The following is a 14,365-nucleotide window of genomic DNA, read 5'->3' as shown; positions in this document are numbered from 1 at the left end:
TGGGACTATATTCTTTGCCACAAGGGAGTCAGTGAAGGGATTTTTAGAAAGAAAACAACCCTGGTAGAATTTATCCCTCTGCTCACTCACTCGCTGTCAATCTCTCTCTTTTGCTCTTTCTCTCACGCTCTCTGTCACACACACATTTATTTAATAAATTCACTATTTTCTAACACATAAGTTTAATGTAAACGCCTATATCTGATTTCAACGGCCCATAATTTCAAGAGCCCTACAGTATTTATTCAACTTTATCTCCTACTGCTCCTCTGAACCCTCATACCAGTTAACCCATCCCCTGCTTTGACTTAACAATGAGCTCTTGTTTATGTCATTTCCCTTGCCTGAGAGCAGACCACGGCCTATGTTTTCCCACAGAGTCTTCACAGTGTATTCCATACCTTTTGGAAATTTATAGGGTCTTGTACAATTTTCTAATTGTGTCTTCCTTCTCTCCCCTAATAAACACAAACCCTGTGGGAGCTGCAGAGTAAGCTTCATAAGATCAAGGATCACACAATTTTTAATCATCACTGTCCCTTGGTTCTTAGCTTAGTTGAAGCCCAATGAAGATTGATCAGCTCAATACACAAAATTGTAATTAACATCTTTGTTAAATGTCTGTTTCCTCCAATCCATAAGGGCAAGGGTGTCTCTCAAGCACCTCGAACAGTGTGTGGTACATAATAGATGCTCAATAAATATTTGTTGAGTTAATTATGTATTAGGATGTGAGGAATTTTGTCCTCCATCTTTAACACAGTAAATGCTTGATAAATTTATTGAATGAATGAGGCCAAGACCATGCTTTTAGCTACTTTATAAAATGATCACACTGTAAACACTCCGTACATAGTCATGATCAGTGGATGAAAAATGAAACAGGCTTGCTACTGAACTTTGTATTATTTTAAGTACAATTCTTCTCTTCATAACTGAGAAGGGGTTACCAATTTGCTTACATACACAAGGAATAAATTCTTTCTACAGCATCTAAAACAATTTCTTCCAGGACCACTGCATTTCGAAGTTGGAAATGCAACTCTGAGGGGAGGGAAAGTACCAGGAGCAGATATGTCCCATGGTAGAACAGTCTCATTATCAGACACTAAAATGAAGAAAGCTTGCTTGATGAGGAGAAACATGGCCCTCCATCAGAGATCTGTGAGAAACAGCTTAGCAATGGCTTTAACCTTGCCATGCACAGAGAGATCATTTCAATTCATGTAAACAACCTCCCCCTAAAGCATCTGTGAGTATGCTTTCTCTCTGCTCTTATTACAGGAAGTCAGTTTGATCCTGAAGGCTGGAAGCACATGGTATATTTTGTCAACAACACAATCTTATCAGAAACTGAAGTCCATTGGAATTAGGTCATCAGAGATAATTTCAAAGTGGGTCTGACCCTGTGCATATGGATGGCAGGGCAACTTGGGGATGGTGAGTACTAAGGAATTACAGGCGAAATCTCCAGGGAATTTCAAAATCAGCTCCACTCCTCCCCTCTCCTGAGAGTTTGTGGAATTCGTTTTCATTCAATCCTGATGTCATAAAAAAAAAAAAAAATGTTCTTCACTGCGCCACATCTCTGGAGGCCCTTTAGCCAGCCTGTTAGTCATTACTATACTCATGGGCTTGAGGCCAGCGCCACTCACACTCTCCTCTGCTCAGCAGCAGACGGGCTGAGCTCCTCTTATCCTTGCATTCCTTCTCCTCCATTTCTCTAAAATCTTTCTCTGAGGGAGGAACAGCTATAGCTTTGGGGCTACTATAGCTTTAAGGAAACTTTTGGCAGATGCCAATGTCCTAACATCTGGGCAGTGTTAACAGAATCCTGGAGGCCCGGACAGACCAGGAGCCACTCATTCTAGGAATGTTAAAAAGTAGTTTTTCCGACTGATGAGAGGAGCAGAGAGGAAGGAGAAAGAGAAGAGAGAGTACAAAAAACCCGTACATCAGGTAAGATCTGCTGCTTCACCCCTCCACTCCATACCATACCACCCCATCTCTCAACCCGAGGGAGTAACGAGACCCAGGACTTAGGCAACATGGCTCGGGGATTGGGGGGTGCGGGAAGAAGTTCTTTTATGAAATTGGACCATATGCTGCTTTCCATTTGAGCTGTGACCTGGCTGCAGACACAGGTTCCCACTACTTTCCCTGCCCACAGCAGAGGGATGGCCGACCCCATGACTGAGTCAAGTTTTCAGTTTGAGATTGGCGAGAAAGGTGGGTAGGGAAGGGGTCACAGACTCAGAGCACTGGGTCTGCAAAGGAAAGCTCCTGCTCCCAAACCAAGGAACTGGATGGAGGCTGCATGTGGGAGAGGGGGTTGATGATTAGTGCATCTCTCTTTAATCTCCTCTCTCTCGTCTGTTCATTCCCTCTTTCTGCTTTCATCTCTTGTCTTCAGCTCTGGCAGATTATCTTTTCTTGCTGAGATTCCTTCCCACATGTTTCCACTTTCCTTGCCTCCCCTGCTTGCTCTCACTTGTTCTGTATTCTGCTTCCTTGCCACTCTCAAGACAGAATCTGAAGCTAGGTAGCAATGAATTGGAAAATGAATTTCTGCCATTCTTGGACTTCTTGTATCCCTTAGGGATGCTGGTCAGAATCTGCCATCTTTTTGTTCCTCCATTTCTGGGACTGACCCTCCCCTGAGCATGGTGTTTCATTGAAAGCCTGTGGGTGAATGGGTTCTTGCTGAGAAATCCAGCGGCCAGTTTACAGCAATGGGCAGCAAGTTTTAATACTGTCGTTTATGAAGTATTTGCCTACTGGAAGCCACAAAACTCTCATCCCATTAGAGTCCCATTAGAGAGTCCCTCACTCATTAGAGTGAGGACAGGATGGGAAGTGAGAGGGCAGTGGGAGGTTGCTTACCCTCTCCTCACGTACCTTAGTATGTTCTTTCCACCCTTACTGACTTCCTGCTGGCTCAGCAGGATAAAACTAGAAAGTTAGGCTGGACTTGAAAGCCGGAAGCCACTACCAAACCGCTAAGCCTCGAAATCCAAAGCTAAGAACTGAGCCAGGGTATAGTCACTGCCTGAGAGACTAGAGAAAGAAGACATCCAGTCCTGTTCAAGATGGAATTGGTAATATAGTATCTAATATATATGGATTGCTTCCCTATGTGTCAGGCAATAATCCACACTATAATGTAAATTCTATTTTTGTGCCCATTTTATAGATAAGGAAACTGAGGCTAAGAGAAGGTAAGGAATTTGTCCAAAGCTCCATAACTAATAGGGACAGAAATGGATACATATCCAGATCTATGTAACTCCAGAGTTCAAGTTCTTAGTCTGTATATGCTAACACTTTCTCAGATTCGTGGTTAGGAAGCACTAGTTCAGTGAATGAAACCATCACCTGGGACATTTAGATTGCAGGTTTCTCTCTTGGTTCTATATGATTTAATGTTGGCCCTTTCCTCGTCTTGAGATCTCAATGTCCCTCTCTGTAATTTAGGCCATGGAACACTGGCATCAGATATCACCAGGATCAATTGAGAATTGGTTGTTTTCTGTCCTCTTCCTCCTGAGAGGAAAAGACCAGAATTCACAAATAGAGTCTTATTATCCTAAAAGTGGGAGATCCTTCCAAAGGGGACAATATAACAGGTATTTGTTAATTTAAAAATCTCTCTTCTTCCTCGTAGATCCTGCATTTCTGCTTCCTCTCACTTTTGGAAGTTCATTGATGCCTGATTTCTGAAAGTCATCCTCCTTTGCCTTGGTGCTTCTGGCCACATACCTCTATTCTTGTCTCCCTAACCTCCCTTCCCATCCCTCCCCACCACCTTTTCAAGGATGGCCATTCAACTAACTCGAAGAGGAGCTCTCTCTCTGCTGCTCTTCCTCACTCCAGCAGTGATGCCAACATGGTATGCAGGTATGTCATAGGAACTGTAGCCCATTATTTCCAGGAAGGGCAGGGCTTAGACCAAGTCTTAGAGAAGGGAAGGTTAGACTGAAATAGGAGGCACTTAGATACAGAGAAGAACTATCCTCAATAAAGAAGATGATTAAACATTGAGGCAGGCTACGGAGGGAGGCTTTTGAGGCAAACTAATAGATTTTTGAAAACAGGCTGCACCAGCATAAAAGTGAGTTTGGTCAATATATTCTTGTAGTTTATTTGCACAACACAGGGAATATAGCAAATATTTTATAATCACTAAAAATGGAGTATAATCTTTAAAAATTGTGAACCACTATATCGTGCACTAGTAATTTATGTAATACTATATACATGAACTATACTATACATGCTGCAGTCCAGGGGGTCGCAAAGAGTTGGACACGACTGAGTGAACAACAACAGCCACATACTTGAACTATACTTCATAAATATAAATAAATATTAAAAATGTGGCTTGTTAACATGGCTTTTGAGGCCATTATCTTACCTGCTTTTCCATTTTCTCTCTCTTTCTCTCTCCCCTCCCAGACATTATTTATAGGATGAGATTTTTATAACTCCTTTCTGATAAAGATTGCTAATGATAATTCAGACCACATTCTCTTGAACAGGAATCCCTCAGTTTCTTCTGGCTTGTTTCTTACTTTGGAAAGGATGGGGATTTCTAGATCCCTGAATGTGTTTCATCCTTTGCCTCTGGGGAGATATAGGGCGCTCAAGAGAACTCATTCAGCGAGGAGGGAAAGGAAGGGGAGGAATGAAGGAAGGATAATGAGGTGCCAGACAGGAGTTTTTGATGGGGCCCAGCTGGCATTCCAAGTGCTAATAATATTCTGTGGTCAGCACTGTCTGCCTTCATGGGGGCTGGGGGGAGCAGGGGAAGGAGACAGGCCCAACTAATGGAGTTAGAAAAACATCCAGAGATGAGTAAATAACAAACTGCTTCCATCACAGCTGCAGTCATCGTAGCTAAAATTTTCCACATGCCCTTAGCTCCTGGTGGAAGCCTCTGGCAGAAGCTCTGTTTGGAACAGCTGCATCAAGTTTTCAAACAAATATGCGAACTTCTTCCCCTGTTTGGCTTAACTTGGCTTTGTAGGGGGTGAAGCATGAGGGCTGACACTGAGGCAAAGATGTTCAAATCAAGCCCTTGGCAGAGCACACACTGTTTGGGGTTAAAGGAGCCCAAGTCTCCAGAATATATGTGCAGCTATCGTCCCCAAACTCTCCCTAGCTTCAGTTCAAGTACATGAGACCAAAATCCAGCCAAAGACCATGAGTGTAGGCTAGATGAGTGAAGCCTGATTCTGAATCACTATAAGAAACCCCAGAGCGCACTGAGGCCTTTACCTTCCCCAGGGTGGAAGCCTGAGCTTTTGGAGTCTTGAGGACAATGCAGTTTTTTAAGACTTGGATTCATTTGAAAGTCTCAAAAGGCCATTTGCAAAGGTGACCATTCCCCACTTTCTATAAGAGTCACCATGCTCATCACTCCTTCTTGGGAGCCCTGGCTAGTGAAGTCTTTGACAGTCCTGCCAACCCGTTCATTCTGTCCTGTTCTTTTCTTAGAAGGCTATGTGATGAGAGATACTTGGGAATTTCCCAATAATCTTTCCCTACATCACTAGCTCAACTGTCTGAGTTTGCTCTGTTCATGTGTTCATTTCTTCACTCAGTAGATATTTAGTGACCACTGTATGCATTCAGGACTGTTTTGTTCATGGCTGTAACCTTGTCCTCCAGTGGGAGTAGTACAAGGAAAGCAGCCATGTATGGATTCTGGGCTAATCAGAAATAGGATCCAGGAATAATCAGCAGGGTGTAGGAAGGGTTAAAAATATAAATCAAGCCAGCAGTGGGTTACAAGTGTGTATTGGCATATCTGTGCAGTTCAGGAAGTCAGACAGCATTTCTTATCATAATCCAAGCATTAGTGTGGATCTTAAAATAGTCATCAACTATCAGTTACATTTCCAACCACACCTTTGTAAAGTGTAGTGCTTTAGAGGGTCTGTTCTATGGATATTGGAGGAACCCAGTAACAGACCACATGGTAACCACCAATCAGCCTATGGGACCAAGGAATGATGCCAAAGCTTCTCCCCACCAGGGCTGAAGAGGGACAGACAGATAGAACAAGGTGGGGAGAGGGGTCCTCTAGTTTCATGTATCACATCTCAGTATCTTAATATTTTCCAAAAATTATCCAAAGACAGGCAAAGATGAGAAATGGAAAGGCTTAAAGCGGTAAGGTGGCCCTGAATTATTCCTGTCACAAAGCAGACTTGGCACTGGGCCAGCCAGCTTTGTACCCTGGTGAAGACTGTAATTATCTGACTGAGTCTTCACCTCAGCTTTTCCACATCCCTTGTAATTCTGGAATGATATGAAATGTTTGGTGGCCTTCGATCCCACACACACAGAGTTTAAAAAGCTGAATTGCAATAAAGATTTTGGATTTTTATTTCTGTTGGATGCTGTCCAAAACTTTCCCCTACAACCATCTTTAGTGGAGTGTCTGAGTTTGGCATCAAGGGGATCAAACTACCCTGGGCTGGAATGCCCACTCTGCCCCTTACTTGCCGGGAAACCTCGAGCTAGTTCCTGAACTCCTCTGAGCCTGTTACCTCATCTGTATTTGAAAGCAATAAGGGTGTCTACCTCACTGAGATGTCAGGGTGATCTAATGAGATGACACATGTAATGGGCTAAACCCAGAGTAGGTGCTGAGTGATGTTAAGAGTCATTGTTGTTATTGTGGTGGTCGTTATCCAGTCATAGGCCTTGGACACTCCTGTCTGCTCTTTTGGTAAACAGAGGCTTGCTCCCATGCTGGGAATTTGTTCACAGGCAAGCTCTGAAACAGGAGTATGGGGACCAAATCCTTTAGAAAATCACACATATCTGGCCTCCTGTTTATAGGCATTGTAAGGCTTTGATACTAAACTGAAACAGCTGACAAGAATTCTGTCCACCCTGCCACCTCCCTCCACCACAAAGAAACCACCCAGGTGGGAAGAGGGAGCAAGGGAGAGGAGGCCTAAGGAGAAATAAAGGAAAGCCAGGAGAGAACTGAAAAGGGAAACCAGAAAAAAATAAAGGGAAGGAGAAAATATGAACTCTTTCCTCTGGAATGAGGGCAAACCAATTAGGCCATGATTTCATAAGACAAACTTTCAATTTGATTCATTCCCTTGTTCATCAAGTTGGACTAGTTTCCCAACACCCACCCCTCACCCCCAGTCTAGGCCCGTGGGGAACGGAGGAGCCTCATCATCTACCCTCTGCTCCACCCATTAGTGCAGGGGGCCCCGTGTCTCTGCCCAGAGAGGAGACAGGGTAAGCTTGTGGTCAGAGTGTTTACACAGGCCAAAGGGCTCCGGTGCTAAAACCCAGCCTTGTCCCAGAAGCACACTCTCTCCTGGAAATGAAGAATTGTCTCTGACTCCAGCATGGCTGGCTGCTCTATTAATGTGTGTGCTTTAGGCACACAGTGAGGCTGGAAAGAGAGTTTCCGGAAACTTCCCTCCAGAAAGGACCAAGTTGTATTCCAATTAGTATGCATGACCCATTTCCTGCTGTCTGGTGGAACACACTGTTTAGTCTCCCAGACAGCCGCAGACTGGCCTCCACAGGGACTGGACCACTTAACAGAACGGGGGTGGACCCAGAATGTTCTCTAGTTCAGCACCTCCCTACTAAGGCTCCTGCTGATCACAGTGACTGAATATTTCTGCAAACCAGGGCAAACTGTTCAGGCAGTGAAACTCCCCTTGCCTCTTAAGCCCTCCCTCTTTGCCCTGGCATGCCACCCCTGGCCCTGGCAATCAATTTAAATTGAAATTGTAAGATTTCCTATCACCATATGGCTCTATGTGTGTTTTTTTTTTTTAAAGCTTCCTGCATAGAATTATCCTTAATACACAGTTGATCCAAAAAAAAAAAAAAAACAAGTGAAATTCGCTCAGTCATGTCCAACTCTTTGCAACCCCATGGACTATATAGCAAAAGGCTGGTGCCCTGTGGGCTGGTGGGAGCTTGAGGAATTGTTTCCCTCTGATGACTGTAAGAAGGCCCATCATTAATGGAAAGACCCTTGCTAAGGTTCTGTATTTTTGCCTCCTATCTGGGACAACAGTCCATCCTCAGAACTCAGTCATCAGTGTCTCACCAAGACTCCTGTGTTGCATCAGGGAAATGGATCATTTCTAGTCCAAATGGGCAGGATGGGTGGATGGTCAAGAAGGTTGATTTTTTTTTTTTAATGGAGTCTTCTAATGCTACCAGTAGCCACCTGACCCCCTGGACTATAGCCCACCAGGCTCCTCCATCCATGGGATTGTCCAGACAAAAATACTGGAGTGGGTTGCCATTCCCTTCTCCAGTGGATCTTCCTAATCCAGGGATCAAACCCGGGTCTTCTGCACTGCAAGCAAATTCTTTACCGCTTGAGCCACCAAGGAAGCCCAGTAAGCTGCCCACCCCTCCCCCACCATTAGCTCACCATCTATGCACCTGAGGTGTGGAGGTTTGCCCACATTAGTTGTGCTGCTTCACAGCATAGGATTTTTCCCACTAAATAGCCACCTCATTCTCCACCCATGGAGTGTCACGCCCTCATAAAGGGACCAAGCTGGAAAGCAGAAAAGGTTGGAAAGGACTTGCATCAGAGACCAATATGTTATCTTGATATTTTCTTCATTCTAGGCTCAGGCTACTACCCAGATGAAAGCTACAATGAAGTCTATGCTGAAGAGGTCCCACAGACTCCCATCCTAGACTACAAAGGTAATCCTCACTGCTTCTCAGGCTTAGGAAAGGCCTTTTCTGTCCTAATTCCTAGGCCCTGTCTGATGCATCCTCACCCAGCTTGGCTCATTTGTATCAAAGCTGCAGTTCAGGGAATCAAGGGCTGTGGTTTCCATCCATGAATCTTGTTACTGACTTGCTGCATGATCCAACCTCTCTAGCATTAAGATTGCCCTTCTATCACTAAGTATGGACTGAGTACCTACAGTATGCCTAATTCTGTGTAAGGAAAGCCTTGGGTGCTACAAAGGTAAAGTTTTGTCCCCCTCAAGAAGCTTACATTCTCCTAAGGGATATGAGTGAGGGGGCAATAAAATTAGCAGGTGTAGGGCAAGGAAGCATGAAACTCTGTGCTACCAGTAAACACAATAGGAATTAAGAAAAAGAAGTCATGGGAAGGGTCATGAAGGATGATGTTTAGACTAGACCTTGAATGATGGGTAGATTTCGAGAAGTAGAACAGAGACAGGAGGGCATTCAGCAAAGCATATGGCCACAGGTAGAGAGAGAAGAACAAACGTGTAAGAGGAAGGCACTGGGAAGAATCCAGTCTGACTGGAGGATATGGGATATGGAGGGAGTTGTAGGAAGTAAAGTTGAATATAAACAGTGAGACCAAATTAGGAAAGGCTCCACAATCTAGGTGATGGTAGTTTAGTCACTAAGTCATGTCAGACTCTTTTGTGACCCCCATGGACTGTAGCCCTCCAGGTTCCTCTTGCCACGTAATTCTTCAGGCAAGAACACTGAAGTGTGTTGCCATTTCCTTCTCCAGGGGATCTTCCTGACCCAGGGATTGAACCCATGTCTCCTGCATTGGCAGGCAGATTTTCTTTACCACTGAGTCACCTGGGAAGCCCGCCATGATCTAGAGACCCTTCTAAAGAGAGGCTGAATAGTGGTTCCTGCTTTAGAAGGAGAGTTAGACCACATGATTTCTACTATCCTTTCCATTTCTAAGATTCTTAGTTTCTGTGCTTTGCAAGCCATGTTGAGGAGTTTGGCTGTTGTGATAAGAGTTATAGGGAGTCGTTATATGTTTTTGCATAGGGGAGCGGCATGGTAAATAGTAATTTCAGAATATCAACCTCATTATTGTGGGCAGAAAGTAGGAGTTCAGGAGGTGTAGACCCTGGGTCAGGGAGATTCTCCAGGAACCAGTAACAGTGATGTTGGTTAGAGATGATTGATGCTAGTTGAAAAGAAATGAAGAGCAAGGATGAATCCCAGAGATGTTTTAAAGAAAGAGATGATAAGACCTAGTACAGATTTGATGTACCAAGAGGTTAAGAAACAAAGGACTCTCTGAAAGCATCCAGTCTGGCACCTGGGAGAACTGTAAGACCCTTCTCAGAGAGACAAGATTAGAAAAGAAAAGTGGTTTGTACCCTATAGGCAGTGGGGAGAAGAACGATGGAGCTTCGTGGGTCAGAGTCATTAACTTAGATGGATGAGCTATCTGAGAGAGCAGGGGGCCAACATCAGAGCCTTAGAGGTCATCTGCATATGTGCGCAGGAAAAGGGGAACCAACAAGGGAAAAAGAGCTCATTAGTGGTCAGCCATGTAGGAGGAGATTGGGGTAGCATCTAATATATTACAAAAGCCACAGGAGAAGAGAATTTTAAGGGAGAGGAAGGAATAAGATATCTGTGTCAAATATTGGAAAGAAACAAATTGAGGGTATTACAAACAATATATTTGGCAAGAAGAAGGTAAATGGTAACGTTTGAGAAAACAGTTTCAATAGAGAAATGATGAGAGGTTGGAGTTCCTCTCTGCTCCTTTCTAGCTACCTTCTTTCTACCTATCTTCTTACTCTGCCAAATGGTCTAGACCTACTGCCTCTCTGTCTTAGCACCTGCCAACCCCCAAACTCCCTACAGTCTCTTGCCTTCTCATCCACAGATCTCCATGCTGAGACAACAGCCCTTAAAGGTCAATGACAATCCTCTCCCAAAGCCCAAATCATATGGCCCCTTTTTGAGCTCAGCCTCCACATCTCTCAGCAACAGTGAACACATCTATCTCTTCTCACCCCACCCCCATCCTTGGACTCCATGACATTTCACTATTATGATCATGGCTGAGGCCAATAAAGGAGATGGGCTCTCTAGCAGTGACAGGAGGGAGAGTGAGGCATTGATCTGAACTTCAATTGATCATGATCTGTCTCCTGAGCTCCCAGACTACACCTCTAATTGCTGCTAGACACTTCCATTTGGAGATATTTAAAACTAAATTCTTTCATCTTCCCTGAAAAAGGTTTGACATCTGGCCTTCACACTTTTGATAATGGTACCATCATCCTCTTCAAAATACCTTAATGTGACCTTTAACAGCCCCCATCACCTTTAATAGCCCCCCTTTCTTCATCACCTCTCACCAATCATTCACCAAGAATTGTCATTTCTTTATTAATCCCAGTGATTAAACTTTTATTACCTTACACATGGATAATGACAACTGCCTCCTAATTGGATTATCTGACTCATGTTTCTCCCTTCCCCAAACCTACTGACCCACTGTGATTATTTCTAATAGAATTTGGTCTCAGTCTAGATAGTCTGACAACACATTATCCCTTCTCCACACATGAAATCTATGACTAGCCAGATTAATAGAGCTCTGTTTCCTGACAGTTTGGGTCCACACTGAGCTTTCCCTCATTTATTCATTCTTTCATTCATTAATTCAGCGACTATTTATTGAGTACCTACCATATACGTCTTCTGATATAAATTTTTATTATCTGGATCACTCATTTGGCATTCGTTATATACTGCCTCTTTGGTTTACTTTTCATTACTCTCAACCAAATAGTTCTCTATTTAACAGAAGGTGCCACGTATGACACTCCCATAGAGCTATGTCAAAAGTAGATGCTCAAGAAATGTGTACTGGCTGGTTGGAATTCTGGGAGCAAAAGCCAGATTGTAGTAGATCATAAATGGGAGACATAGACAGGAAAAAGCAACAGATGCAGAAGGTACTTTCAAGGGGTCCAACAGCCCTGTGATTAATATTAATCTGCCTCATTGGTTATTTTTAAATGTGTATAAAGCCATTTAGAAAAATATAAGCCACATGGTGGCCTTTGGTCTTGGGGATAAAGTGTCTCATGGCTATCTTTGGGACTTAGTCTCGGGACATAAAACTAATTTGGTAAGGTTATGGATTGCAGCCTTCCAGGCTCCTCCATCCATGGGATTTTCCAGGCAAGAGTACTGGAGTGGGGTGCCATTGCCTTCTCCGTATCTATGTTGAGGCGGGAGGGGCTGCCAGGAAGGTACAACCTGAAGTTCCAGCATTCCTTGTAAGGTCTTGTGATCTCATAATCAACAGCTCTGCCACTGTGGTGCTTAAAAGACTTTCTGTAACTTGAGGCAGGCACCTCCACATGGCAGCCCTGTGTTGTTCCATGAAATGGGATGAACCAGTGGTTCAAACACAGACACTGACACAGGGAATGTCATTCCCATTCCCAGGGCTAGATATGTTTTACACATGCATCTTCATTTGACTCTCAAAACAATCCTATGAAACTGGTTTATTAGTCCTACTTTACAGATCAGGAAACAGCTCTGCTGCTGCTGCTGCTAAGTCGCTCCAGTCGTGTCCGACTCTGTGCGACCCCATAGACGGCAGCCCACCAGGCTCCCCCGTCTCTGGGATTCTCCAGGCAAGACCACTGGAGTGGGGTGCCATTGGGAAGTTCAATTTAGAGCATCACGGAGCTCAGGAGTGGCAGGGCAGGAATTCAAGTGCAGGAATGTCTGACTTCAAAGCCATGCCCATTCTATCTCTTCCATCGGAAATGTAGCCCATTGTGGGTTTTTTGTTTTGTTTTTTAAAAGGATGTTTAAAAAAAAAATAAAAGTTAACCAATAAAAAGCACATCATTATTTTAGAGCAAACTGCCCACATACTTTGGTACCATTTTCACTAATCTTGAACTTCCTTTCCTTCTCTTAAACTGACTCCTAGCTTGGAGTCAAAAACGCTTCTCTGAGGTATGTCCCAATCCTCTGGGCTACCACTTGCTCCCAGATTGCTACATCACTGGGCAAGCTGGTAACTGCCTGTGTTATCTGATGATAATCATGAAGAAGGTGCTTTCAATCATGTTGTCAGCACACCATTTTCTTTATAATCTCTAGAAAGAGATAGGTGAATTGCAGAGGCCACAGGCCTGAATTCAGATCCCAGCTCTTCTACCTTCCAGCAATTTTGACCCTGGACAGACACATATTATGCGCCAGTCACTGTGCTATGTATTTTATAAATATTATTTAATTTAAATACTTTTCATGCTTGCTCTCCAGTTGTTGACAAGACCTCTGAAACACATTATTAAGTTTATTTTAAAAAGCGCTGGTGGGAACAGTGGACGTACTCTATGTGATAAAGAGGAAGAGAAAATAAGACTCACTTTATATGTGTAAAGAAACTATTAACAGTAGTTCCCGATAGGGGGACTAAGTAGGGATAGGTTGGGGAGCAGGCATGGAAGGGAGAATTTAACTGTATAACTTTTTATACTTTGGGGATTTTGAACCAGGTGGTTATATTACGTATTCAAAAATGTAAATCTATACTTCAAAAGAGCAGAGCTTTACATGCTGCAATGACAGATACTGTGGTTAGAAAAAATGGGTTTTAGAGCCAGACAAATCTTGGATTCACATCCAGCTCTGCCCCTTACTTGCTTCTGGTTTGGGGCAAGTTACTCCCTCATCTGTAAAAGTGATAAACACCCACGCACCTTTTCAGGGCTGTTGGGAGAACTATGTGAGATGATGGATGGAAAATGAAATTATAAAGCATCATGCCTAGCACACTGTAGCTACTCCATAATGACTAACACTTTTCCTACCACATTCTTAGTTTCAGTTTCCCATCAACATTCTTTGGGTACATTTGTTCAGCCAGTTTGAATCTCCATGACTGTACTGTCACCTCTCCTGTGTTCAGCCCATCCACGTTAATGGTATGAAGGGCATTGTCTCATGCCTCACTTACTTCCACATAATGTTCCCACCATTTCCCCTGTTCTACCAGTCTGGTGACCACACCCAAAAAGAAAATGAGGTTAGCCTTGAATTACTTATTCTCGAGGTCACTTGGAGATCACGTTTCTCTTCCTAACTGCTCATAAGCCTGTGTTTAATTCTAAAACATTTTGCTATCAGTGCTATCAGTCTTGCCAAGCAGCATAGTTGAAATTTACTAACAGAGTACATCTTAAGTGTTCTCACTACCAAAAAATAATGGTAACTATGTAGGTGATGGATGTGTTTATGAACAGATTTGAAATAATCATTGAAGTAATCATTTAACATTGAAGTTAATCGTTGAAGTAATCATTTAACAATGTATACATATATTAAAACATCATATTCTTCACCTTGCTGCATGCATGCTCATTTGTGTCCAACTCTTTGCAACCCCACGGACTGTAACCCACCAGGCCCCTCTGTTCATGGGTTTCTGCAGGCAAGAATACTGGAGTGGGTTGCCATTTCCTACTCCAGGGGATCTTCCTGACCCAGGAATCAAACCTCAGTCTCCTGTGTTTGCAGACAGATTCTTTACCACTGAGCCACCTGGGAAGCCCATTGTTCACCTTAA

At 43.5% G+C, this 14,365-nt stretch overlaps 1 protein-coding gene across 2 annotated transcripts in view; it reads left to right on the top strand.

The window, feature by feature from the left end:
* Positions 1–1,567: 1,567 nt before the first annotated feature.
* The window catches only part of SRPX2 (sushi repeat containing protein X-linked 2), a 29,885-nt gene continuing 17,087 nt past the window's right edge, over positions 1,568–14,365 (top strand). Inside the window, exons 1-3 of one of the 2 annotated variants that reach the window (XM_086386826.1) lie at positions 1,568–1,959; positions 3,665–3,897; positions 8,635–8,715. In XM_086386826.1, coding sequence (XP_086242952.1) covers positions 3,816–3,897; positions 8,635–8,715 — 163 coding nt within the window. In that variant the 5' untranslated portion in view covers positions 1,568–1,959; positions 3,665–3,815. The remainder of the gene's footprint in view (positions 1,960–3,664; positions 3,898–8,634; positions 8,716–14,365) is intronic. The other variant, XM_086386827.1, reaches the window with a different exon arrangement.

This window comes from Bos grunniens, chromosome X, assembly GCF_055505025.1.
Source record: "Bos grunniens cultivar Pamir isolate PY7600 chromosome X, Bosgru_T2T1.0, whole genome shotgun sequence".
NCBI lineage: Eukaryota > Metazoa > Chordata > Mammalia > Artiodactyla > Bovidae > Bos > Bos grunniens.
The sequence above is the reverse complement of the archived record's forward strand: the minus strand, read 5'-3'. Positions and strand labels throughout refer to the sequence as shown.